General features: G+C 47.0%; 1 protein-coding gene across 1 annotated transcript in view; it reads right to left on the bottom strand.

Moving 5' to 3' along the window:
- The window catches only part of BMPER (BMP binding endothelial regulator), a 230,641-nt gene that overhangs the window by 68,131 nt on the left and 137,008 nt on the right, over nucleotides 1–25,502 (bottom strand). The window contains exons 12-13 of the mRNA XM_048511883.1: nucleotides 18,646–18,975; nucleotides 597–933 (exon numbers count right to left, since the gene is read on the bottom strand). Of these exons, the coding sequence (XP_048367840.1) occupies nucleotides 597–933; nucleotides 18,646–18,975 (667 nt within the window). The remainder of the gene's footprint in view (nucleotides 1–596; nucleotides 934–18,645; nucleotides 18,976–25,502) is intronic.

The raw sequence follows: 25,502 nt of genomic DNA on the forward strand, positions 1-25,502 counted from the left end.
ACCTGGAATCTTCAAGTTTCCAAAGCATAAAATACTCTCTGATTTCAATAGTCTTACAAACCAGCCTCCAAATTAGGAAGAAACGCCAGCCTTTGGAGTACCTGCTTTCACCTTTTTCATTACCTTCTGTCTTTTTTCCCCTTTAACATTGGTTTCAAATGCTGAATGGTTCCTTCGGCCATGTAAGCCACACTGGTCTTAAACTCTTCTTAAACATATACTATACTAGCAAATATTCTATGTGATCTGGTATAGGGAAGATGACTGTTGCTAAAAGGAACTTTCCTGTTGCCTAAGTCAGCTTACTCTGTTCTGAATAAGCAAGTTGTGAGTTAGTAATTGATGTAGGCTTACTTGCATGGTGCTAGATTCCAGTCCCCCTTTGCATTAATTATATTTCTAAATTACTGCATAGGGTTAGACACACTGCTGATTGACACTCCCCTTCTCTTTTTGTTCTTCCTCACAAACTTCATATAGCTTCATATAGTCTTCACCTTCCCTGCTCTGCCCGATTTCCAGTGAAAGTTCAGCATGTCCTTATTCCAAGGTGTTTCTCTTGTTTCCCATTTTGCCCACCAAAAAGACGCACTTACCGATAAAATGTAGCATAGTCGACTGTTGAATGGCAGGTCTGGAAATCCCATGTTTTCAGTTTCTGGCATTCCCGGTGGGCACGGAGTTTCACCCTCACTGTTCCCTGGCATAGTTCAGGAAAATGTTTCCTTGGGGGGTGAGTGCAGAATTCATTGGACTCCACGCGCCAGGACTCGGCAAAGTCATCCACGTCAAACTTGAAATTCCCATCTCCCCCAATCAAGTCATCTCTCTTGTGCCCATTGTAGTTGCCACACAGACCGCATAGTCTGCCCTTCAGTTGTGGTGCAGCCATGACTTCAACAAAACTGTCTCCATCCCAAGAAATTTCCAGCCCTGCAAAAGAAGGCAAAATGATAAGTCACATTTGGAAATATAAAAGGTGAGAACATTTGGCCAGAACATTGTTCCATCAAACAAAGTACTGTCCAGATGACAGAAGCTCTCCAATGTTTTTTCCCAGATGGAACACTTGAGCTCTTTTTAACCAAGGACTGTACCTGACAATTGCCGATGAGCACCTATTAAGGGTGGCTCAATGTAGCAGGTAACTTGTCTTCTGCTACAAGGCTTTGGAAAGCATCACCTGAACCAAAATCTCAACCTTTATACTTGCTTATTACTTACAGGCAGGAGTTAAAGTACAGCAAAATGAGCCGAGTAGGTTGTACCACTCCATGCTGCAGTGGGAGACACCATTTTTGAATCAATCTTTTAAAAAATGTAAACAGAAACAAATCCCTCTTAGCCCTCTTAGCCCTGTAATAGCAAATTTTTATATGGAACATTTTGAGAAACAAGCCCTGAAAACAGCACCAAAAAAGCCCACCATATGGTTCCGTTATGTGGATGACACATTCACCATTTGGAGCCACGGAGAAGAAGAACTAAACAAGTTCCTGGACCATATCAACAAGATCCACCCAAACATCCAATTTACTATGGAGAAAGAAAATGAAGGAAAACTGCCATTTTTAGATGTTTTAGTCATCCGCAAACCAAACCAGCAATTGGGACACACAGTATACAGAAAACCTACTCACACAGACAGATATCTACACAAAAACTCCAATCACCATCCAGGGCAAAAAAGGAGCACCATAAAACTTTGGTACATCGCGCAAACAGAATCTGTGAACCTCACCTCCTACAAGATGAATTGAATCACCTAAACAGGGCTCTACAGGCTAATGGTTACTCTAATACAGAAATCAGAAGGGCTGCAAGACCAAGAACAAGCCACATGAACAAAGATAAAGAGCCATCTAGAGGGAAGGTGTTCTTACCATACATCAAGGGAACCACTGATCGCATAGAAAAACTGATGAAGAAGCACAACCTACAAACAATCTACAGACCCACTAAGAAAATTCAACAGATGCTACGTTCAGCAAAGGATAAGAGGGATCCTTTAGCTACTGCAGGAGTCTATCGCATACCATGCAGCTGTGGACAAGTCTACATAGGAACCACCAAACGCAGCGCACAGACACGTATCAAAGAACAAGAAAGGCACTGCAGACTATTTCAGCCAGAAAAATCAGCAATAGCAGAACATATGATAAACCAACCTGGACATAGAATATTATTTGAAAAAACAGAAATTCTGGACCACTCTGAAAGCCACTGCGTCAGACTACACAGAGAAGCAATTGAAATCCATAAGCACATGGACAATTTTAACAGGAAGGAAGAAACTATGAAAATGAACAGAACTTGGCTGCCAGTGTTGAAAAATACTAGGGTCAAGACTGTGTCAAACCAGCTCCACACAAACACAGGATGACCATAGACAAAAGAAACAAAGGCCAGGATACTTCTATTCAGATGCTCCCACCAGTGACCTTGCTATCTACAGGGTTACTCCCAGGCTATAGTCTTCATTGTTACTCATACTTCTATTCAGATGCCCTCAACTATTGACCTGGTTGCCTTCTTTGTTACTCACAGACAATGTTTCTCCACCCACCCTGGACACTCCAACAGATATATACTCCACTTGCTTTCCCAACATCAGATCCTCTGAAGATGCCAGCCACAGATGCAGGCGAAACGTCAGGAGAGAATGCTGCTAGAACACGGCCATACAGCCCGGAAACCACACAGCACCCAAGAAACAAATCCATTAGAGAAAAGGATTCTGTGTCTGCCCAAATAGAGCACATGCTAGTCTTCAGTACTGAGGATATCACGAGGACTTAAGAGACTGTTCTAGGTCCTTTCATTTCACCCAAACTAAGCCGACACCAACATAAGTGCACCAGCTAAAACACAACATTGTTATAAGTCAGGTATCATTACCCCACGCCCAGAACAAATGAGATTCTACCCCACATGCCAAACTAGTCTTTTTTACATTGTTTCTAGGTAGGTTCCAAACTGCCCACACCTGGTAGCAAATTCTCCACCTCCAGTCCTATTCTCCCACTCTTAAGAAGTTGAGGAGCAAGAGAAAGAAACAGCCTCTTCAGTGATGTTCTATTAATTTCCCATACTCTCTATGGCCTTCACCAGAGACATTAAGAGAAACTTCTAGAATGTCACCTGGAAATGATATCACATCTCCTCCAAACTCTACCCTCCCAAGGCACAAGTAGGAGCATTCACTTAGGCAGTGAGGGGGACCTATTTCTAAGCAAAACCTCTACCTAGTGGAAGAGAGAAGCATGAGATTTGCTTAATCTGAAATCACATCAATGTTGAGAGCATGAAGAAGAAGAAGAAGAAGAAGAGGAGGAGGAGGAGGAGGAGGAGGTTGGATTTATATCCCCCCCTTTCTCTCCTGTGAGGAGACTCAAAGGGGCTTACAATCTCCTTTCCCTTCCTCCCTCACAACAAACCCTCTGTGAGGTAGGTGGCGCTGAGAAAGCTCCGAAGAATTGTGACTCACCCAAGGTCACCCAGCTGTGTTGGAGTGCACAAGCTAATCTAGTTCACCAGATAAGCCTCCACAGCTCAAGTGGCAGAGCGGGGAATCAAACTCAGTTCCCCAGATTAGAGTGCACCTGCTCTTAACCACTACACCACGCTGGGTCTTAACCACTATGCCACCCTGACCTTTCTCCAGTCAAGCTATTTAGTAATCCAGTAAAATAATTCATATTATTAGCATTAACTGGCCTGTTTTCTATAATTGGAAATGTTGTGCAACAATTCCTTGAATAAATTGAACACCGGGAGGAAGAAATGACCATCATGTATTTCTTTCTAATTGAATGATAGTGATTATTTTACTTTACATTTTGCTTCTGTTAACTGTTTTGGGACCTCTATCATCTGAAAAACAGCCTCTAAATACAGGATGGCGAAGGAGTACATATGGAAGACCAATGCAGTTCTGCAACGCTGGAGTGGCGGCTAGATTTTATTCAATACTGTTTTTCCAGCAAGCTTTAAATCATATGAAACAATTTATAGTTCCTTAGAATTTGAATATTAAACCCAGACCTATTTTCCACAATTCACTGTGCTGTACACCAATTTACAATCACTGGGATACACTTCAGGTTCCAGTAAGCAGCTGTATGTGTTTCTTTTTCCAACTCTTTTTGGAAAAAATAGTGAGTAGTAATTAGCCAGAATCATGCTTCCTAATTGTACTGCATGCCATGTATTTTCATTTAGGCACATGTGGGAAATTGAATTATTTTAATTAACTGAACCATTCACACTACAAAAAGAAGAAGAAGTTATTTTGTGGAATAAATTCCAAATGCCTTCCTTGGTGAAACAATGTTTGGAACTTTTATTTGGTGTCTCTTTTTGCTAAACAGACGAGAGCTTGGTTCATTTGGAGGGGAATCCAGATACAAGTAATTGGTCAAATTCGAAGCCAGAGGGTACAACACATGTCCCATCTGGAGACGTTCAAAACAAGAACATTCCTTTGCCGCCTTTATAGGGTTTTCCCAGCTTCCCAGCTTCTTTTGGCAAATGCTTACCCAGCTCGCTGCTTATCTTCTCAGTCTTGCAGTCTAAAATACTGAATTTGGAATAGTTTTAGATTTATCATATATTTAGCATCTCCTGCTGGAAGCTTGTACCAAATTGTCCCAGAGTTTTATTTATTTATTATAAAAGGCATCCACAAATATTGAAGACAGACTAAGGACTGAATGCCGGCATGTCACAAAAAGCCAGATGAATATTATACTGATAAGTGTACAGTAGCTGCGCAGATAGCAGCTTTCCCAAAGGCTAAAATTGTAAATATTGACCAGTGATTCCAACTGATAAGTTATACTCCTTCCCGACAACTAATTAAAAGTAATTAATGCTGGCTTCTGGGTAAAACTTTTTTTTTAAATTAAGAGGCAGCTAGTTCATCTGGGCAGCTTCTCAAGTGTCTGGCAATGACCCATAAAGTTGCTGAAGAAGGGAACTGACTGCTCTGCTAGCTCAATCAGTGGTAGGAAATAAGATGCACCTGAATAACCAGGGGCAGCCATTGCTGCTGGGGTGAGCAGCGCAGCAAAATAAGGGGTTGCAAGGTAGGAATTGCATGCTGCAGAACCGGGTGCATTGATTGGCTCCCAGCCGCTTTGGCGGGAGGAGCCTGGGTATATATAGACGCCTCTCCCGGTCCGCGCCCTTCCCGGCGGCGAGACCCAGCAAGGCGTGGTTGTGTGGTTGGCGTCTCGCATAAGGCCTGGAAGGAGACTGGTTGCGGCCTCTAAACTTGCCTTTTCTTTCCTTTTTTCCGACTTTTCCTCACCTTGCTTGTTCTCACTTTTATTCCTTCTTTCTCCTTGCTGGTCGTGACCGGTCTCGCGCTCGCATGGGTCCCAAGCGGGCCAAGAGCAAGGAACCTTCGCAGAGCTCGGTGCCCTCTTAAATAGGGTTCGGCCAGACCGCCCGTCTCCGGAAGGCTGCCCGGTGGTCGGGCGGATTGGTGCAGCGACGCTGGCTGCTGCGCTTTGGGTCTGTCCCCATTGGCCGGGCAGGCCCGCTGGCCCAGTGGAGCACCCCTTCCCGGTGGGGAGGGCTCTCCCGCTGCCTCGACGGAGCCGGGCCGGCGACGCTGGCACTGATCCTTTCCTGGTCCGCAACTTAGCGGATACGCTGATGCACCTCTCGCAGGCCCTCGGCGGTGTGGTTAGCGAAGTCCGGTCCCCCGCTGGGTGCAGGGGAGCCGGAGCCTCCACGCCAGCGGCTGCCGGGCGCGGCCCGGCAGGCACCTCGAAGCTGGGCGGCGGAGGCCCTCCAGCTCTCGCCGCTAGTCAGCGCTGCCCACATCAGTGGACGCATCCGCTGGCCCTCCGCTCGAGAGCAGGAGGAGGAAGCTTATCGTCGAGGCGCTCCCGGTCCTCCAGACGGTCTCCCAGCTCTTCATCTTCGGGTGAGTCCTCCGAGGACGACGATGCCCAGGTTGGGGGAATTTTGGTTCCAAGGGGAACACGTGCCCGCTTCTCCCATTTTGGATGGCAAAACGCAGGCGCTTTGGGGGTGCGGAGGCTTAATCCCTTCCCAGCCCGGCTCAGGACGCATCGTGGCAACCCGCTTCGGGTCCCACTCTCCCCAGGAAGCTCCGGGAGCAGGCACTGACGGGTACTATGTCGATATATTCAAGTTTCCCCGGCGGGAGGGTGAATATGGCTTGTCGGGGAAAGCTGACAGAAAGCTGGCGGGACCCCGCAGCAGCCGAGCCGTGACTTTTAGCAACTGGCTGCAGGGTTTCACTGAATTCCTGGCCTCGCCGGGGCCGCCTACCCCCCGCTGGCCTGGCACCTGGCTGCCCACATGTCCCACGTGCTGCGAAGCTCGGGCGCTGGCCGGCGAGCCAGCAGCCATTGCCTACGATGAAGCCATCCGAAGAACGCTGCTCCACAAGAGCTGGTTCTGCTGGGACCTCATCCACGACCAAACCTGGATGGTCGTCGCCCAGCCGGCCTTGAAAGGGGCCGCCGAGCCATCTGCCCCTGAAAATCCGCGAAGAGCTTTCCGGGCGGGCGGGGCAATAGGGCTTTGTTGGGAATTCAACCGGGGCGCTTGCCAGCGGCCCAAGTGCAGGTTTGAGCATGTTTGTTCCAACTGTTCTGGCAGTCATGGCAGAGCGAGCTGCCCCAAGCCAGCGGGGCGCTCCCCCTTGCGGCAGGCCCGGTCCCCCGGCGCCAGGCCCTCACAAAAAGATTCCGGTGGTCAAAGCAGTGCCCCCGCCCCCGCAAAACTTTGACGACTTTTCCCAACTGCAGTCGCTTCAGCCTTTGCTGGTGTGGCTGCAGCGTTACCCAGACAGGCGTGCCGCGCGCCTGCTGGGGCAGGTTTCCCCGTTAATCATTTCATAGACCCCGAGGTCTGTTCGTTCGGTATGCCACCCTGGACGAGGCCATATCCTCCATTAGGCAGGCAGGCACTGGTTCCCTTCTGGCAAACCGTGACATTCAATCTGCTTTCCGGCTCCTGCCCATTTCCCCCCTGGACTTCGAGCTGCTGGGCATCCATTTCCAGGCAGCTGGTATGTGGACAAGGCCATGCCCATGGGCTGCTCTTTTGCCTGTGCAGCTTTTGAGACTTTCAGCACGCTCCTTGAATGGGAGTTCAGCAGAGGGACCTCCGGGCGGGTGACTCATTATCGGGTGATTTTGTTCATCGGTGGGCAGGGCACCAGGGAATGTGATTTTGCTTTGCAGGCTTTCCAGGCCCTGACGGCTGAGCTGGGGGTCCCCTTGGCTCCCAACAAGAAAGAGGGGCCCTCCACTGCCCTCTGCTATTTGGGCATCCACCTGGACACGGTTCAAGGCACCTCCTCGCTCCCTGCGGATAAGCTCCTGGCCCTCACCACCCTGCTGCAATCCGTGCTCCATTTAAAAACATGCAGGGTTCGCCAGGTCCGATCCTTACTGGACCACCCTTATTTCGCTTTGCAGGGTGGTGGCGCCTGGCAGGGCGCTCTGCTCTCGGGCTGGCCGGGTCCTTTGTCGGGCTGCAAGTCCCCTGGATCACCACATCAGGGTATCCCGGGGTCTGAAGGAGGATCTGCAGGTCTGGCTGGCGCTCCTTCGGGGCTTCAACGGCATTTCCCTGTGGCAGACACCTCTGGAGCCCGGCTTGGAGTTGCAGGTGCACTCTGACGCCTCCGGTGCCTTTGGTTTTGGGGTTTACTTTCAGGGCCAGTGGGCTCAAGGTCTCTGGCCCCCGGCCTGGCATTCACAGGGTGTCACCAGGGATCTCACCTTTCTGGAGCTGTTTCCCATCTTGGGGGCGGTGCACGCCTGGCACGACCTTTGGCAAAATAGGAAGGGTGCTTTTCTGGTGTGATAACCAGGCTGTGGTTCGTGATGTGCACAGGCAGCCCTCCAAGTCGGCACGGGTCAGCGCTTTGGTTCGCAATTTGGTTCTTACCTGCCTCTCTTTTAACATTTCCTTTAAAGCTGCTTTCGCTCCAGGTTTGCAGAATGAGATTGCTGACGCCTTTATCTCGCCAGCAGGTGGATCGCTGCGCCTGGCCCCCAGGGCGGAGCTGTTCCCGGCGACAGTGCCGGCGTCCCTCTGGAACCTTGGCAGCGAGCAGTCATCACAGGTGTTTTGAACTCGTTGGCACCGGCCACATGCAGGCAGTACGACCGAGCCGTGCGGGACTTCGTGAGCTTCGCCGTGACCACCGGGAGGGATGTCCGCGGCGGGGTGGACACAGGCCTCCTCCTCGAGTACCTTGTCCGGCCCCATGGGCAGGGGATGCACTCCCGCACCATGGGGGTGCAGCTGGCGGGCATCGCCTTCTATTGCAGCGTCTCGGGTTTTCCGGACGTTACCAAGGCGTCCGTCGTGCACCGGCTGGTGGCTGGTTGGCGCAGGGTCGGCCCTAGGCAGAGGGATCTCAGGCGCACAGTCACCAGGGAGGTGCTTCGGGCAGTCACCGGGTGCTGCGGCAGGTGTGCGCTTCACGCTATGAGCGCTTGCTCTTCACAGCCGCTTTCCACCTGGCACACCATGGGGCTTTCAGGCCCGGGGGAATTTGGTCGCCCCCACCAGGGATCGGCCTCCAGCACTGCGCTGCAAAGGGAGCACCTAGTCCTGTCTGGGGACATGGTCTATGCGTGGCTGGCTCATTCGAAAACTGACCAGGAGGGTCGCGGTGCTTGGGTCACCATGCCAGCCCTACCGGGCGACGCCTCCTGCCCCCTCCCTCCACTCATCGCGTGGCTCCGGCACGGGCCACGGGTCGGTGGCATGCTCTTAGTGCATGAGGATGGGTCCCCCCTCACCAGGTTCCAGTTCCTGGCGGTGTTCCGGGAATGCCTGGCCCGGGCTGGGCTGCCGGCCGCTGAATTTAGCCTGCACTCCTTCAGGATAGGAGCCGCCACGGCCGCGGCACAGGATGGTAGGACGCAGGAAGACATTTGCGCTTTGGGCAGGTGGCGGTCCGGGGCCTTTCGGGCGGACATTCGCCCACACCTGACTTGTTAATTCTTTCCACAGTGCCTCCAGGGACACCGCAGACTGTCTATCGACAGGTGTGGGTCGTGGGGCACAGCCTCGTCAACCGTGCTGAAGAATACGCCTGCACTTCGGACTGGGGCCGACATCTCGGACTCGGGGCGCACGTGAGGATTGTGTGGATGGGGCAGGGGCACATGCTGTGGCATGAGCTGGAGCCCAAAATAATTGAATATATTTTCCAGTCGGCCACGCCGGACCTATTGGTCATTCATTTGGGGGAGGAGGACCTCCCTGCCAGGTCGGGCCTTGACCTGCGGTGTGCGGTGGCCACCACACTTCGGAGCTTTGCCAGGCATCGGCCTGGTATGACCTTGGTTTGGTCTGAGATGCTGCAGCGGGTCCACTGGAGGGGAGCTGTGGATCCCACTGCCGTGGACAGGGCCTGCAGAAAGGTCAACAAGGTGGTCCTCTCCCTTGGGGGAGCGGTGGCGGACCACTCCGAGATCTCCCGGGACAACAGAGACTTCTTCGAGCCAGATGGCGTCCGCCTGACCCAATGGGGTTTGGACATGTGGCTTCAGTCCATTCAACTTACTCTCCTCCGATGGTTGAGATAGGGACAGGCTCAGGCTTGAGGAGCTTGGGCGGTGAGCTGCGAGGGAGGGCAGCTCGTGGCGGGTTTGCAACGGTGTCGCACATCTGGGGAGAGAACGAGCCTTCCGGCTAGGGCTCCCAGGCTTGTGCCCTGTTATGGGCCGGGGGGTGGTGCGGGCAGGCTGGCAGGCAGGCAGGCCGGGCCGCTGCTCGACACCCCAGGGAGTGGGGTTGGGTCGGGCCGGTAGGCGGCCATGGGCTTAGCCGGTGCCCGACATCCCAGCAAGCAAGGCAGGAGGACGGGCTGTGTGCGGCCTTGGGGCTTAGCCGGTGCCCGTCTCCTCAGCATGGGCGGGAAGAGGGTGGAAGCAAGGAGTGTTATCTCTGGGGCTTCCCTTCCCGCCAGTCCCATATGATGGGATGGGATGTGCGACCCGTTTGCCGCCCAGCTCTTTTGTATATAGTTATTGCTGTTATGTTTGATATTTCAATAAACGGGCTGCGGCCCATTCCTTTTCCAGCCTGTCGTCGTGGTGTATTTATTGTGCAAGTAAGTCTCACCATCTGCAGCAACTGCTATTGGGTGGGTGGGGAAAAGAGGGAGGGGTCATTAAAGCCAAGGAGAGCTGAGGAAAAGTTGAACTTTTGGAGGTTTTAGAAGCTGCAGGACTTTCTCTGATCTGCAACGCAATGAGTTCGGGAGCAGGGGATAGGGCGGTATACTAAATTTAATTAACAACAACAACAACAACAACAACAACAACATGTGCGCAACCAAAAATCTGGCACGAAGGGAATTTACACTCACTGCGGGGCAGACCACAAGTGCATAAACAGCCACTGGCTACACATCTATGGAGTCTCGGTGGCTAGCTATAACACAGGGAGATGAAAAGAAATGTGCTTCCTGGGGAATTAAAGTAGCTGTTTTGTAAGGATGTCATTCAACATTATACATGGTCCTGTTACAAGCAGGCCAAAGTGGGGGGGGGTGTGTGTGTGTGTCTTGTTTGTTTATATTATTTGTAGTCAGATTTTCTCAGTGAGATTCAAGGCAGATTATGCTGTGTAAGTCAGTGTGATCAACAGATCTAGTATTTGTTTGCTTCCCACCCCCACACCTGTTGTGGTCTTCAGGGAAAAGGAACTCTGCCTGAGACTTCAGGAACCCAGAGATATCCTAGATCAGCAATGGCTAACCTTTTCGAGACCGAGTGCCCAAATTGCAACCCAAAACCCACTTATTTATCACAAAGTGCCAACACGGCCATTTAACCTGAATACTGCGGTTTTAGTTTAGAAAAAAACGGTTGGCTCTGAGGCGTGCGTTACTCAGGAGTAAGCTTGGTGGTAGTCGGTGGCTTTGCTTTGAAGCAACCATGCAACTCTTTGAATGGGTGAATCATGACCCTAGGAGGGTTTACTCAGAAGCAAGCCCCATTGCCAGCAACCAAGTTTACTCCCAGGTAAAGGATTGCGCTTTAGTTCTTTGCATGAAAATCAGTGGAGTTTAACAGTGCTTAACAGGGTTACCTACACTGCTTCCCCAAAACTCGGTCTTAGGTTTAATGCTCATAATTGAGCCCAGTGGCCCAGGCCAGCCTAGATGTGTGGGGGGGGCACTCTGTGCGTGCCCACAGAGAGGGCTCTGAGTGCCACCTCTGGCACCCGCGTCATAGGTTCACCACCACTGTCCTAGATAAACCAATGGTCTGATTTCATGCAAGTAGTGATTCCCAGCCTTTTGAATATAGTGAGTCACTTGGCCTGGTGACCCACAGAAAACCAGAGCATGGACAAATCAATAAAACAGCAAATACTTCAGAACCCCCAAGTTAGGAAACATTGATATAAGGTTAATATTTTATGCACTCTTACAAATCAAAATAAGCAGTGTCTACATATTTAATAGATAAAACAACCCCAGTGAAGCAGGGGATTAAAGACACACTCTGGTATCTCAATTAACTAATTCAAAAGTCGTTTATTTTGGGGGGAAAATCTGCCTTAAAGTGTTCAAGACATCCTGACACTTCCACAGGAAACATGTAGCTTCATTTTTATGCCTTGTACTAAATAGCATAAGCTTTTCAGGGAGTAGACATATCTCAGTGGTTTTAGCTCTGCATGCACAAGATCCTGTATTCCTGTATCTCCATTTTAAAATATCTCAGAAACAGGGCTGGGAAAATCCATGGCACTACCTGGTAAACTAGAGAACTCAGAAATGGGCTTAAATGGGAGCAGCAGTGGTATAGTGGTTAAGAGCAGGTGCATTCTAATCTGGAGAAACTGGGTTTGATTCCCGACTCTGCTGCCTGAGCTGTGGAGGCTTATCTGGGGAATTCAGATTAGCCTGTGCACTCCCACACACGCCAGCTGGGTGACCTTGGGCTAGTCACAGCTTCTCGGAGCTCTCTCAGCCCCACCCACCTCACAGGGTGTTTGTTGTGAGGGGGAAGGGCAAGGAGATTGTAAGTCCCTTTGAGTCTCCTATAGGAGAGAAAGGGGGGATATAAATCCAAACTCTTCTTCTTCTAAAACTATTGGTCTGACTTATAATAAGGCAATCTTATATCTCAGCTTTCATTCCCTTTAAATACTCCAGAACTATACATTTATACACTTGTATCTTCCTGCAACTTCATGGCAGCACTGTGTGGGTGTGTGCCGTCAAGTGATAGCTGATTTATGGCAACCGTGTAAGGTTTTCAAGCCACGATATGGTTGGAGGTGGTTTGTCATTGCCTGCCTCCATGTGGGCTGAGAGAGTTCTGAGAGAACTGGGATTGGCCCAAGGCCACTCGGGAAGCTTCATGTGGAGCAGCAGGGATGGTTCTCCAAATCCGAGTCCCCTGCTCTTAACCAATGCACCACGCTGGCTCTCATGGCAGCATTACCATAATGGAAAATAATACGTGGCCCTGCCATCTCTGCTGCTCCAGCCCTCTCTAGGCATTTAAGCACTTCCAGTCTTGAGATCAGGCTGCAAAGCATGTATTCAGCATGAGGGCTTTTGGTTAATGGAAAAAAATGGGTTGGAACTGTCTACAATTACATGCTCTTGAGTACTATTTTTGTCCCATCTCTGCCAAAGCCAGGATAATGATGCTTGCTGTAGTTTAATGAGCCGAGACAGAACAACAGGAGAATCATGTTTGAGTCAGTTCAAGCCATTCATAATTGTCCTCAGGAATTCAGGGTTTTGTTGGCAGTGAAGAGACCTGATCAAGATGCTTTTAATTAGAATTTCTGAATAACATGACTTGTGTGCATTCCACAGAGATCCACAAACTTTCTTTTTTTCTTTCGAATCGCACAACCCTGATAAACGAGACAAGCACTATTTTGAAGGGGACAAAGGAACAGGTGAATCAGCGTGATTCCTGCTGAATTATTCTTTAGCTAATGCATATGCCTGCTTCACAATGATAAAAAGTATATGTGTTTGTTTGTGAGAGAGAAACCCTGCCTACTACTGAACTTTCCTCCCACAGTTGGTTTTCCTTACAAAGGAGTTCCAAGAGGCAAATTTATTGAAGGTCTAAGAAAACTAGCTGGGGTTGCAGGAAGAATTGGTGGGTGGGAGGATTACAAACTCATCCTTGCTGTCTGATTCCCCCACTTAATGAGACCCTCTCCGTGAGGCTTTTTTAGATGTTCAGCAGAGACATGACAACTAGTTCCACAGACAACTAGTTCCACAATCAGGGTTGCCCAATGTCCACTGGGAGTGGTTTATCTCCTTCCCCCCATTGGGCATTACCTGATGGTACTCCAGCATCTGGCAAGAGAAAAATGCCATTAACAATGGTGTGGCATCGCTTCTGAGAAAAACCCAGAAGTGATATCACATTTCTCTAGGAAAGACCCAAAAACCTTCATGTGACACCTATCCTCTCTAGGAATCTCTGAAAACTCCAGCAGTTCCAAAAGTGGTGTAACATCACTTCTGGGTTTTTCTCCCAGAAGTGATGTTACACCATCACTGACACCGCCTTGTCCCCACCCCCGCCCCTGGGTTCCAACTGGGGGTGGAGGTCAGCAACTCTACTATCAATTGTTCCCTCCTTCAGCAGTGATTTCTCAATGACATGATCAGATACATATATAAATAAGTACCAGGATGTTAAACATAAGACCAATGGGCTTTACCAAGGTCTCCAGGAGGATCTGAGACACTTCACCACACCCCATACATTTCAGCCATTTTCAGGACTAGAAAACCCACACCTTTAGAAAAGCAACAAGCCTGGTCTACAAACGGATTCTGCAACTGCTGTGTGCTTCAACCTCAGCCCATTTGCCATACCAAACAAAACAAAAATAAATAACTATGTTAATAAATGTGCCACCAAGAGCAGCAAAACTATGCAGTTAGTATCATGTACTATGAAATGTACCATATGCATTCAAATCAGAAAGCCTTATTCTATTTCTGATCTCTCCCCCTCTCTCTTGCTCCCTGTGCTATTTGTCGTTCTTTGCATGCTCTTTGCAGTCCACCCTGCAAGAAACAGACCAGAGGTGACTTGGAAGCAAGCATATCCAACCTGTTTTATCAGGTTGCAGGATGGGAATGAAATTGTAAGCAGAGTTAAAAGGTAAAGTTTCCCCTTCAGTCATATCTGACCCTAGGATACCACTGCAAGCAGTGATTTCATAGCCAAGCCGCTTTTGTGGGGTAGTTTGCCATTGCTTTCCCCGGCTATTCTTTACCCCCTAGCTATGTGCTTGGTACTCATTTACCAACCAAGAAATGGATGGATGGCTGAGTTGACCATGAGCCAGCTGCCAGGATATCTGACCCACAGGGGGCTCGAACTCCTGACCGTGTGAGTGGAAGTGAAAGCACTTAACCACTACGCCATGCGGCTCTTAAGCAGAGTTACTGACTTCAGTGGGCTTAGAAGGGCACAACTCTGCTTGCAATTGTACTGCAGGATGCTTATCCACAAGCGGATCCTCTGGTAAATAGGGGCTAGCCTGTTGTTTGAAATAGCCCAGGGGGTTGCTTCCACATGAGTAAATCTACTCTAGATTGACACTGCAGTCTGCTGCTGGTACACAGAAAGCTAGAATGTGGCTCCTGGTGTGAGATATCCTGAGCATCTGGTGGGTGGGAACTTGGCCCGACAAGTCCCACCTCATTTCAATTTGACATTCCTGGATTATCCTATCAAAACTAATAAAAGTCCTGTAGTCAAGTATCCTGATCACTGATACGTTCCTGGGATTCAGCAATCTCAGATTCCTGAGTTTTACTATACCTGTTTTCTTTACAGTAGTTACCAGATGTTCTCAATTTCCCCATTAAACCATATTTCAGATCTGAATGATGCAAGACACACATGCACACAAAAGGCTCATTCCAAACACAGAAGCAATTCATTTTGGCAGAAAGCAAACCCAGACAGATGTTACACAACACCACCATCCATTGGGAAATGCAGAAAACAGCTTTTCTTTCACACTCAGGGTCTAACATCACACCAGCTTTTGGTTCGGCAAGTAATTTTCATGCAGGCCCTGTTGGCTGGAGAGTTTGCAGGCTTTGCAAATGATCGGAGTGAGGAGCGGAACAATAGTCTTGCTCAAGCTTTCTTGGTTTGTTTTGTTTTGCTAAGTTTGTTTAAGTTGGACACGTTTCACTTTGCTCTACAAGCACCGTTGGCATGGTGCTTGCTTATTCTATAACGTGTCAAACTGCGTCCCAAAGAAGCAGGGGGCTCCTTGTAACTTTATCTAGGATGTGATGATCTAGAATGGGCTTAATTTAACGACTGCCATTTTATGGGATTCCAGATCCATGGGGGAGGAGGTAGTCAGCAAAACTGACATTTTTGCAATGGCTCCTATCTCACCCGGACAACCAAAATCTCCCCTCCAGCAATTTCCAGCTTAAAGGATGGCGGAGGTGATAAAAACCTCTGCTTGGGCCCAGTTTTTTGTCTCTGTTTCTTCAACAAAATCAGTAAGAATGGAAAACTTTCTGGAGTTACAGATTCCTCAGCACTACCCCCTTTTACCTGCAATGCTGAACATTCTATGGCAATGTTTCCCAATCTGACCCAATCTGATTGCACTTTTAATTATGTGCTCTGCTTTTTCAAGTAAATTTGGATTGGTGGTCACCAAAAACTGTTGGGGACCATTGTCCTACGGCACCACAAAAATTCATGCAGGATAACGAAGATGGAATATAGTCCTGTTCAGTGAATTAATATGAATTAAGTGATTGTTGTAGAATACCTTTCAGATTTTTATGAAACATGAAAAAATTATATGGCAAACTACGGTAGTAATGCACTCTTAACAGATGAAGAAGAAGACAACGTGTTTGGATTCATACTCTGCCTTTTCTCTCCTGTAAGAAGTCTCAAGCTCCTGTTCCCTTCCTCTCCCCACAACAGACACCTTGTGAGGTAGGTGGGGCTGAGAGAGTTCCAGAGAACTGTGACTTGCTCAAGGTCACCCAGCAGGCTTCATGTGTAGGAGCAGGAAAACAAATCTAGAGATGCTGAGAAAAGGGTAAAAAGGCTCCCAGAAAGCAAGAAATTTGAGAGTCCCTTCTCTAGATAATATATTTTAGGTTTATATCACAGAGTCCCTGCCTTAGTGTAAGGCTGGTAGACTAAATAAACCGCACCACAAGTTTTATGTATCAATTGCATTCCAATGCAAATATGTGATTTTATACATAAAGTACAGTTCTTTAAATGAGACAACTCTGACCGGGATGGGAAATTAGGTACTCAGTTCTCAGTATAATTCCTAATGAATGTATTCAGACGATCAAAGGTGGTGGAAATGCTATTACAAATATGGACTCCGAACATGCACTTCTTGGAGACAATGTAGTCACAAACTATGTTTTTTGTTAAAGTTTCAAGTGGATCCTTTCATTAGCAAGCCTCACTGGAACAATTAATTTCAACATGTACTGTCTTGTTTATCATTTTAGCCATAGATATGCACTGATTTTGGGCTCTAAATTGACTGGAATCAGCCTTGGTCACTTTGCACCCACCAAGGCAAATTCACCCTACCAGCCATGGTATTTGACTAAACATAGCAAGCATCTCATACTGCTAGTGGGCCACAGTACATGAGTAATGGGTTATGTTCAACTCAGTGGTTCAAAAGTTATGCAGGAATGCTTCAGAAACAGCCTTCTCTTCCACTTCTAACATTTATCACCTGCTTTCACAGCAGATGAATCTCAAAGAGGTTTTTGTTGTTGTTATCAAGTCGCATTTAACTTGTGCCAACCCCCTGGTGGAGTTTTCAAGGCAAGAGATGTTCAGAGAGAGTTTGCCATTGCTTGCCTCTGCATCACATCTTTGGAATTCCTTGGAGGTCTCCCATCCAAATACTTGCTAGGGTAGACTCTGCTTAGCTTTTGAGATTCATTGAGATCAGGCTAGTCTGGGCTACCCAGGTAAGGGCTTACAATATACAAAATCCCATTAAACATATATTAATATCATAATCAAATAGCATATATTTTGAACATCTGTTTAATTATAATCTTTAAAACCAGCTTGAAAGGGGCCACTTGGCACACTACCTGTATTGCTTAATAAACCCTGTTCAAAGGAAAGCCATAATGCTCGCCAGGTTTAATGTTATGCCTTCTGCCTTGTTACATGGCAGATTTAATAAGCAAGAAAAGGCTAAAAGATTGTGCCTGTGTAATGATGGCTCAGTTGAATCTCTGGCCCACCAATTACTACACTGTCTCAGATTCAAGGAAATCAGATCCAAGTATGTGAATCTTACTCCTTTACATTTACCCCATCTCCCCGATTTAATTATATTACACTACTTGTTGGACAACCATTTTATGCTGTTCACCGCCCTGAGCCCTTCGGGGATAAGGCGGTATATTAAGTTTAATAAATAAATAAATAAATAAATAAATAAATAAATAAATAAATAAATAAATAAATAAATAAATAAATAAATAAATAAATAAACTCTGATCCTTCTCTCTGTATGATAGTGGCAGACTTTCTCCTGGAAATTACTAAACGCCAGTAGATTTCCTTCGACCTGTATTGTATATGCTTTTTAATCCGTTTTTTATTATTGTTGTACTGTTGTCTATGCCAATAAAGGCTTGCTTCTAAAACCAGCTAAGTTAAATATCTGTGCACCAATGTCAGGCATTTTCTGTGGTTGCATTTTCTGTGGACAACTATTAAAGTCTGAACTGGGAATTTTTCCTAAAGCATGGCTAAATGTTTTACATTTGCCTTAGCTTTTAATAGCTGGTGGTGTACAAGTATGAAGAATCTTCCAATCAATTCCAATACTATACTTCAATGTTTCATAGATATTTTTCTGAGTTTTGGTCATGATGTGACTTTGGGATGGACAAATGGTGAAAATAAATGTAAATAAAAAATGTATAGGGACACTATATTAATATTAAAAACTTCTTTCTGGGCACCAAGCACTCTTACCACTGCTGTTTCCTTAGATAACTGTTTTCAGAGCTTCAGATGGTGAGGTGTTTAGAATAAAATAGACCACAGCATCCCTATTCTAGATACTGTGCTTGCTATAGTTATTGCTGTCTTAAGAACCTGCATATCTGAGGGACCATGTCTCCCCATATTGCCCCGCTAGGTCCCTCCATTCTTCGGAGGAGAACCTGTAGGGGGTCATGAAAGACATCCGGCTGGCTTCCACGAGGGCTAGAGCTTTTATGGCCCTGGCCCCTACCTGGTGGAATAGGCTCCCTCAGGAAATCAGGGCCCTGCAGGATTTGCAAGGTTTCTGCAAGGCCTGCAAGATGGAGCTATTCTGCCAGTCTTTTCCATCTGGCCAGCCAGGTTGACTGCTATATTCGACATTCCATATTACCATCTTGGCCTCCCATGGGCATGGAGGGGGGTGGGGTTTTTTTGCCATCTGCTGCTGCTACTGTTAATTGATTTTACTGTATTGTTATATGGTTGTTTTTATCATTTTATTGTCCGCGGCCCTGAGCCCTGTGAGGGAAGGTGGGATATTTTAAAAATAAATAAGTAAAATAAGAAGAGTAATGAGCATTTGTTGCAGCCGCACCTGCTTTGGTCGTCACTTTCAAAAGATACCCTTCCAAGTCGATGTGAAAGTGCGGCGTTTCGTAAGGCAGGGATATTCGTGTCCCATTCCACTTCACTGTGAGGTGCTGATGGAGACTGACGGTGCTGCTGCCCAGCACGAGGTCTACAGATTTTGTCCAGGAGAAAGAGCGAGTCCGCCGGGCATCGTTCTTCACCAGCACCTGGAAGGGCGAGGTAGAGGAGGAGCAGTCTTTCGTCAAAACGTACTGACATGTTCCCTGAAAGTTAAATGTCCGTCCGTCAAAAGTGTTGTAGTGGGGGTCTCCAAATACAGTGCAAACTCCAGGCTCTGCAGGTGAGTGAGAAACAAAAGCACTTGTCAGGACCATCTGATGTCGGAAAAGGTGGGCAATTATATGAATACAAAGGCTCTGCCAATGATTAAGGCCACTTGGCGCACAAAGGAATGCATCCGAAGCAAGTCCACTCAGAAGTAAGTGTGGTGTTATCCTATTGCTCCTATGAAAGTGTCTTTAGGATTGCAGTCTAGATATACAACTTGATTATATATACTTGTTAGATATATACTTAAAAGCATAATGTGTCAATAAGAGGAATATTGGCCATGCAGATACAGAGCACCACTGAGTGAGCTCAGCAACAAATCAGGTTCTAGATTACATAATCCAGATGTCCTGGAGTGGTCCTCATAGGCCAGCGATGGCTAACCGTTTCGAGACCGAGTGCCCAAATTGCAACCCAAAACCCACTTATTTATCACAAAGTGCCAACACGGCCATTTAACCTGAATACTGAGGTTTTAGTTTAGGAAAAAACGGTTGGCTCTGAGGCGTGTGTTACTCAGGAATAAGCTTGGTGGTAGTCGGTGGCTTTGCTTTGAAGCAACCATGCAACTCTTTGAATGGGTGAATCATGACCCTAGGAGGGTTGACTCAGAAGCAAGCCCCATTGCCAGCAACTGAGTTTACTCCCAGGTAAAGGATCACACTTTAGTTCTTTGCATGAAAATCAGTGGAGTTTAACAGTGCTTAACAGGGTTACCTACACTGCTTCCCCAAAACTCGGTCTTAGGTTTAATGCTCATAATTGAGCCCAGCGGCCCAGGCTAGCCTAGATGGGGGGGCACTCTGTGCGTGCCCACAGAGAGAGCTCTGAGTACCACCTCTGGCACCCGTGTCATAGGTTCGCCACCACTGTCATAGGCTATAATTGGGTTATGTATGTTGAGAAAACGCCCACATTTTGTGGGAAAATGTCTACATTTTATCAATGATCAAGTAATGGTGGGATCCATGCTTAGAATAGTCTTAGAATGCAGTCCTGTTAAAGAAGCGGACCAGACTCACCTGGGCTGCCATTGCCGCCAGGGGAAGGGCGCCGCGTTGCCTTTCCCTCACCTTTTCAGCAGGCCGCCGCATCGCCGCGCCGCTCTGCGCAGGCGCCGGACAGCGCAGCCCATTGGCTGTGGTGGGCGGGATGGGTCACGTGGCTCTGACGCCAGACTCCATCACCGCCCACCATCTTTAAAACCAGAATGGGCCACGTGTAGGCCCTCTTTGCCTGGCTGCAGCTCGATCTACCCACCCACCCTCCCTGTATTTCTCAGTTGAGTTTTTCTAGCTGTTAATTTGTGTCGTTGCGGTTTGCACATGGGGGACTGATCCTTGGCCAGGTTAGCTGCCTGCTAACCATTTTGGGAACCTCCTTATGAGGTTTGGGGTGGAGCAAGCCATGGCCCTTAACGCCCAGGCGTGGGCTGAGCTGGCTTGTGCCCCACAGTAAATGGGGGGGAAATGTTCAGGCAGCGGTCCACCACCCATCTGATATTTTCCCCTCATTGCTGCCAGGTAACGATTCGTGTTTCATTTCCTCAAACAGGCGGGTTTGAGGAACCCCGGTTGGGGGATAGCCTTCTGGGCTGCCCAACACAAGGATCAGACCCCATGCTGCGCCTTACGCTCGCTATTCTGTCATGCCAATAAATTCATGGCAATGGCCATTTTTTATACCACAAATAAAGTGTTTGTCTTTTGTATAACTGCTACCTTGTTTGGTTCGTTCAGCAAGCTCTCTCTCCCTCTGGTGGCAATGCATATTACATTTTAAATCATTGACTTATTTGACTTTCAACAGTGTATATTCCAAAAATCATGTTGGCCTGCAAGGGGCAATTGGACTTTAATCTAGCTTTGAGATGCTTTAGCGTCTCAGATATAAGATGGAACTGCTGGCTCACACGAAAGGGTTTGCAATGTATTTTCCCCTCTTTTGTCTCCATGCACTACATTACAAACGAATGTGGACGTGCAGTTACATTTAAGTAGTGGCTACAGAAAAAAATGTAGAAGGGGAAGAAGACAGTGAGAAGGGGACAAAATTCTTTAAAGGTTGCTTCTATGCACAGAAACCCAATTGAACTCAGTGGGGTCAATTTGCTGAATAAACAGGTGTAGAAGAGGGTTACAATTCCTGCTGTGGATGCAGTGGCATTCCTGCCTAGGGACAGGGGGTACCCTCTGTCCCCGGGCGCCCCCCATTTGGTCACGTGGGGGGCGCCAACATTTCAGGGTCGTTTGTGTGTTTTTAAAGTTTTTAAGTGTTTTTTCACGTTCCGGCCTGCAGGGGGCACATTTTTAAAGCTAGCGGTACCACAATTTCAGGGTGCCATCCAGAGACTGTCCTGATGATACCACCCAAATTTGGTGATGTTTGGTGTAGGGGAAGCAAAGTTATGGACCCCCAAAGGGGGTGCCCCCATCCCCATTGTTTTCAATGGGAGCTAACAGTAGATGGGGGCTACCCAATTGAGGGACCATTACTTTGCTCCCCCTGAACCTAACTTCACCAAACTTGGGTGGCATCATAAGAATAGTTAACAGATGATACCCTGAAAATCTGGTGTCACTAGCTTTAAAAATACACCCCTTCCAGGCACCCCAAGAAATTTGCCCAAGATTCTTTGTTTTGCAGTGACTTTGCTCCATTGTAGCCAATGGGGAATTCCTGAGTGTGTAGGCAGGCTGCACATTTTTGAAGATAGAGGCACCAGACTTTCAGGGTGGCTCCAGGAGGGCCTCCTGGTAATAGCATCCAGGTTTGGAGACCTTTGCTTCTGGGGGTTCGATTTTATGGGCCCCTAAAAGGCTTATTTTGTTTCCCCGCTCCTGCACATGAAAGCCTGTGGGCTGAGTTCTCTCAGAATGCTCTCAACTCCCCCCCCCACTCCAGAAGCAAAGCTCACCAAGCTTAGATGCTATTACTCAAGGCCTCTTGGAGTCACATTGAAAGTCTGGTGCCTCTATCTTCACAAATGTGCAGCCTGCCTCAGAAATTCCTCATTAGCTACAATGGAGCGAAGTCACTGCAAAACAAAGAATCTTGGGCAAATTTCTTGGGGTGCCTGGAAGGGATGTATTTTTAAAGCTAGTGACACCAAAATTTCACGGTATCATTTGGTAACTATTCTTATGATGCCACTCAAGTTTGGTGAAGTTAGGTTTAGGGGGACCAAAGTTATGATCCCTCAAATGGGTAGCCCCCATCTCAGGTTAGTTCCCATTGAAAACAATGGGGATGGGGGTATTCCATTTGGGCGTCCATAACTTTGCTGCCCCTGAACCAAACATCGCCAAACTCAGGTGGTATCATCAGGGCAGTTTCTGGATGATGCCCTGAAATCATGGTGCCACTAACTTTAAAAATGCGCTCCCTGCAGGCCGAAAAAACACCAAAAATACCCCCAAAAAACCCAAATACCTTGCATTTGCATTTGTTCATATTTGGGCAGGACATAATCGGACAATTTTTGTCCGAATGTGCCCAAATTTGCCCAGATTCCAGCCGAATCTGCTATTTGTTTCATCTGAATCTCCAACCCTCAAAAGTGATGCTGTTTCAGGGTGGGGGAGAATCCACCCCCAAACAGCATCACTTTCAATTTTGTTTTATCTGGGGACCCCAGATTCTCCCTTTAAGGTAGATTTAAAAGAAGAATCTGAGCTCCCTAGTTTAAACACCATTGAAAGTGATGCTGTTTGGGAGTGGATTCCACTGGAGGTGTTTTGTGAGAGATGATGCTGACATTTGTTTGGTAAATGTTTTGCTGGGGGTGATTTGTGAGAGATTTACATGCCTAATACCCACTTGCACTGGCTTGGAGTTGTTTCTCAGGCTAACAACCTACCTCATAGGGTTGTTGTGATTAGGAAATTAGGAAAAGAGTTGGTGGGGAGAGAGCCATGTATGTTTTGCTGGGAGTGAGAGGTGTTGTGTGAGCTGGTACAAAAAATCATTGTTTGGTCATGGTGGGGGAGGGTGGCTGCCGATACGCCGGGCCGGGGGGGGGGGGGCGCCAAACTCAAGTTTTGTCCCCGGGCACCAGTTTGCCTAGGTACGCCCCTGTGTGGATGCAAATGCTAGGAACTTTGATACAAACACTACAATACTAATCACATCACTATTAGGAACCATAAAGATTGACTGAAAAAGTTTTGAACCGCCCACTAAACATTTACATTCTGTCTCTTACTCTTCCTTCAAGAAGCTCAGGGCACCTTATGTGAAATCTTCTTTCTCGTTTTATCCTCACAATTACTCTACAAGGCAGGTCACACTGGCAGAAAATGACCTTTCCCAGATCATCCAATCAGCATCACAGTAGAACAGATATTTGAGCCCAAGACACCCTGGCTCAAATTCAACACAATATCCACTGTATTTAAGAAAAACCCATTATTCATATTCTTGTGCTACAGAACTATAGGCACACGCAAAATAATGCATTTTCAAACCACGTTCACAACTGTTTGCAAGTGGATTTTGCCATTCTGCACAGCTTCAAAGAGCACTGAAAGCAGTTTGAAAGTGCATTATTCTGCATGTGCGGAATGAGCCATAGTCTAGGCAGGACTCCTAGGTGTATATCCACAGATGTTTTGAGGATGTACTTCTATTGCTTACATTTTTTGTTTTTTGCAACTATGGCACAGTGGTTTGCATGCTGAAATGGTTTGCAGAGACCTAAATTAAAATTCCCTTAGTTTAAATTCAGCAGATCTTCAGCCTAAAAGTAGCAAATAAAAGTAGTTTTCAAACCCCCACAAAAAACATGATGATCATCAAGGCTATCCAATTGAAGTGAAATATTTTAAATCCACAGGAATTAAGCTCATAGTTAAACTCCATGGAAGGAAATTAATGGGATATTAAAACCCTCAAGTTATCTTTTCCTGTCAAAATATGCTCTTAATCTTCTCCTTTGACCACACTAAATGGACATCATTTTGCAAATGACAGAGGTTAACTCAGGCACGGGAGCAAGCTGTTTACCACCATATGCAAATACACACTTAAATGACTGGAAATGGCTCACATTTCTCTGCCCCATTCTGGATTAAGCTTTATATGTTCAATGTCCACTGCCCTCGATCTAAGTAGACCATGCTGTTTAGTTGTCCCTGGATTTGGCAGTCTCAGTTGAAGAGCCCATGGTGTGGAGAACTGATATTCTAAATTACTTAGTCATTGGAAGGAGCTTTGAAAAATTATTGGACTGTTTTTGTGATATCCAATAGCCTACATGCCATAACAGAAAAGAGAGAAACTAACATATTGGGAAGTCAACCATCTTGCAGGTAAGAGGAACTGGAATTGAAGACACGCACAATTTGTGCGAAAGGCATCAGGTGAGGGAAGGGGTTGGATACCCAAACAGTCAGGCTAATTCCAAAGTGTCCAGATGTAACTTACCCTGGGGGCAGAGTTTGTAGCTTGCTTACAGCAGCCAAGGAAAATATTGTGTAAGCTATAACTAAGAGGGATTTGGATGTTTTCTGAGTGAAAATATGACTTTAAAAACAGAAAAGAGAATAATTTGTTCACACATATATAACTCAACAGAGCTTGGCTTTTAAAACCCAAAAATGAAAGGGACAACGCAGTTAGCCAAAATGTGAATTAAGTTTCAGCATCACGGCAAATGGCTGGATTTTAAATCAAATAAGGGCAAAGTCATTAATTTGAAAGTTAGCTATATCATATGCACAGTTGAATTTCATTGCATTCCCCGTTTTATAATGGAAGGAAAGCATTTCCACTTTTATCCCAGTTGTACTACTATATAATTTAATTATTCGGTTGCACAACAACTATTTAGCTAGACAAGCTCATACAGACAGATGCACGCTTCACAGACCATGTGTGACAGCTTGATGTACAAAGTAGGTAGAATACAGCCACATAAGGCTCAATGGCAGAGGATCTCCTTGGCATGCAAAAGGTTCCAGGTTCAATGCCTGGCATCTCCAGGTAAAAGGATCACATGGTAGTAAGATTTCAACCTTAGGCCCTGGAGACCCACTACCCAAAAAAGCAGATAATACTGATGTTGAAAGACCAATGGTCTAGCTCACGATAAGGCAGCTTCATGTGCCCACGTGGAAATATCTGTTCAAATATGTTTGGGATCTCTGATTGAACCAGGGTTTCCAGACACTTGTCGATAAGCATTTAAAGATGCCTGAAGTTTTTGCTTCATGGAACACTGGCATGATACGTTTGTTGAATTCAGTGTGGAGCTACCTTTAAAGTGGAGTGCAACATACATAGTTATACCTATTCAAACAGTTAGATATTGGTCAACTCCACACCGCATAAAAAAAGATGTCTGTGGGACATCTTCAAAAGAGGTGACTGCCTCTGTTCACTCTGAACACACAAAAGAAGACGTCTGGGCGCTTCTGGTGTGCTTTCCAGAAAGCAAAGGGGGAAAGAGGGGGAAAGAGGCCGTTTCCCACCTGACCATTTTGCTCTCTGGTCAGTTTTGTGCTCAGCTTGCACCCAACATTTTGTGTGCAG

Source organism: Sphaerodactylus townsendi, linkage group LG11, assembly GCF_021028975.2.
Source record: "Sphaerodactylus townsendi isolate TG3544 linkage group LG11, MPM_Stown_v2.3, whole genome shotgun sequence".
Taxonomy (NCBI): Eukaryota; Metazoa; Chordata; class Lepidosauria; order Squamata; family Sphaerodactylidae; genus Sphaerodactylus; species Sphaerodactylus townsendi.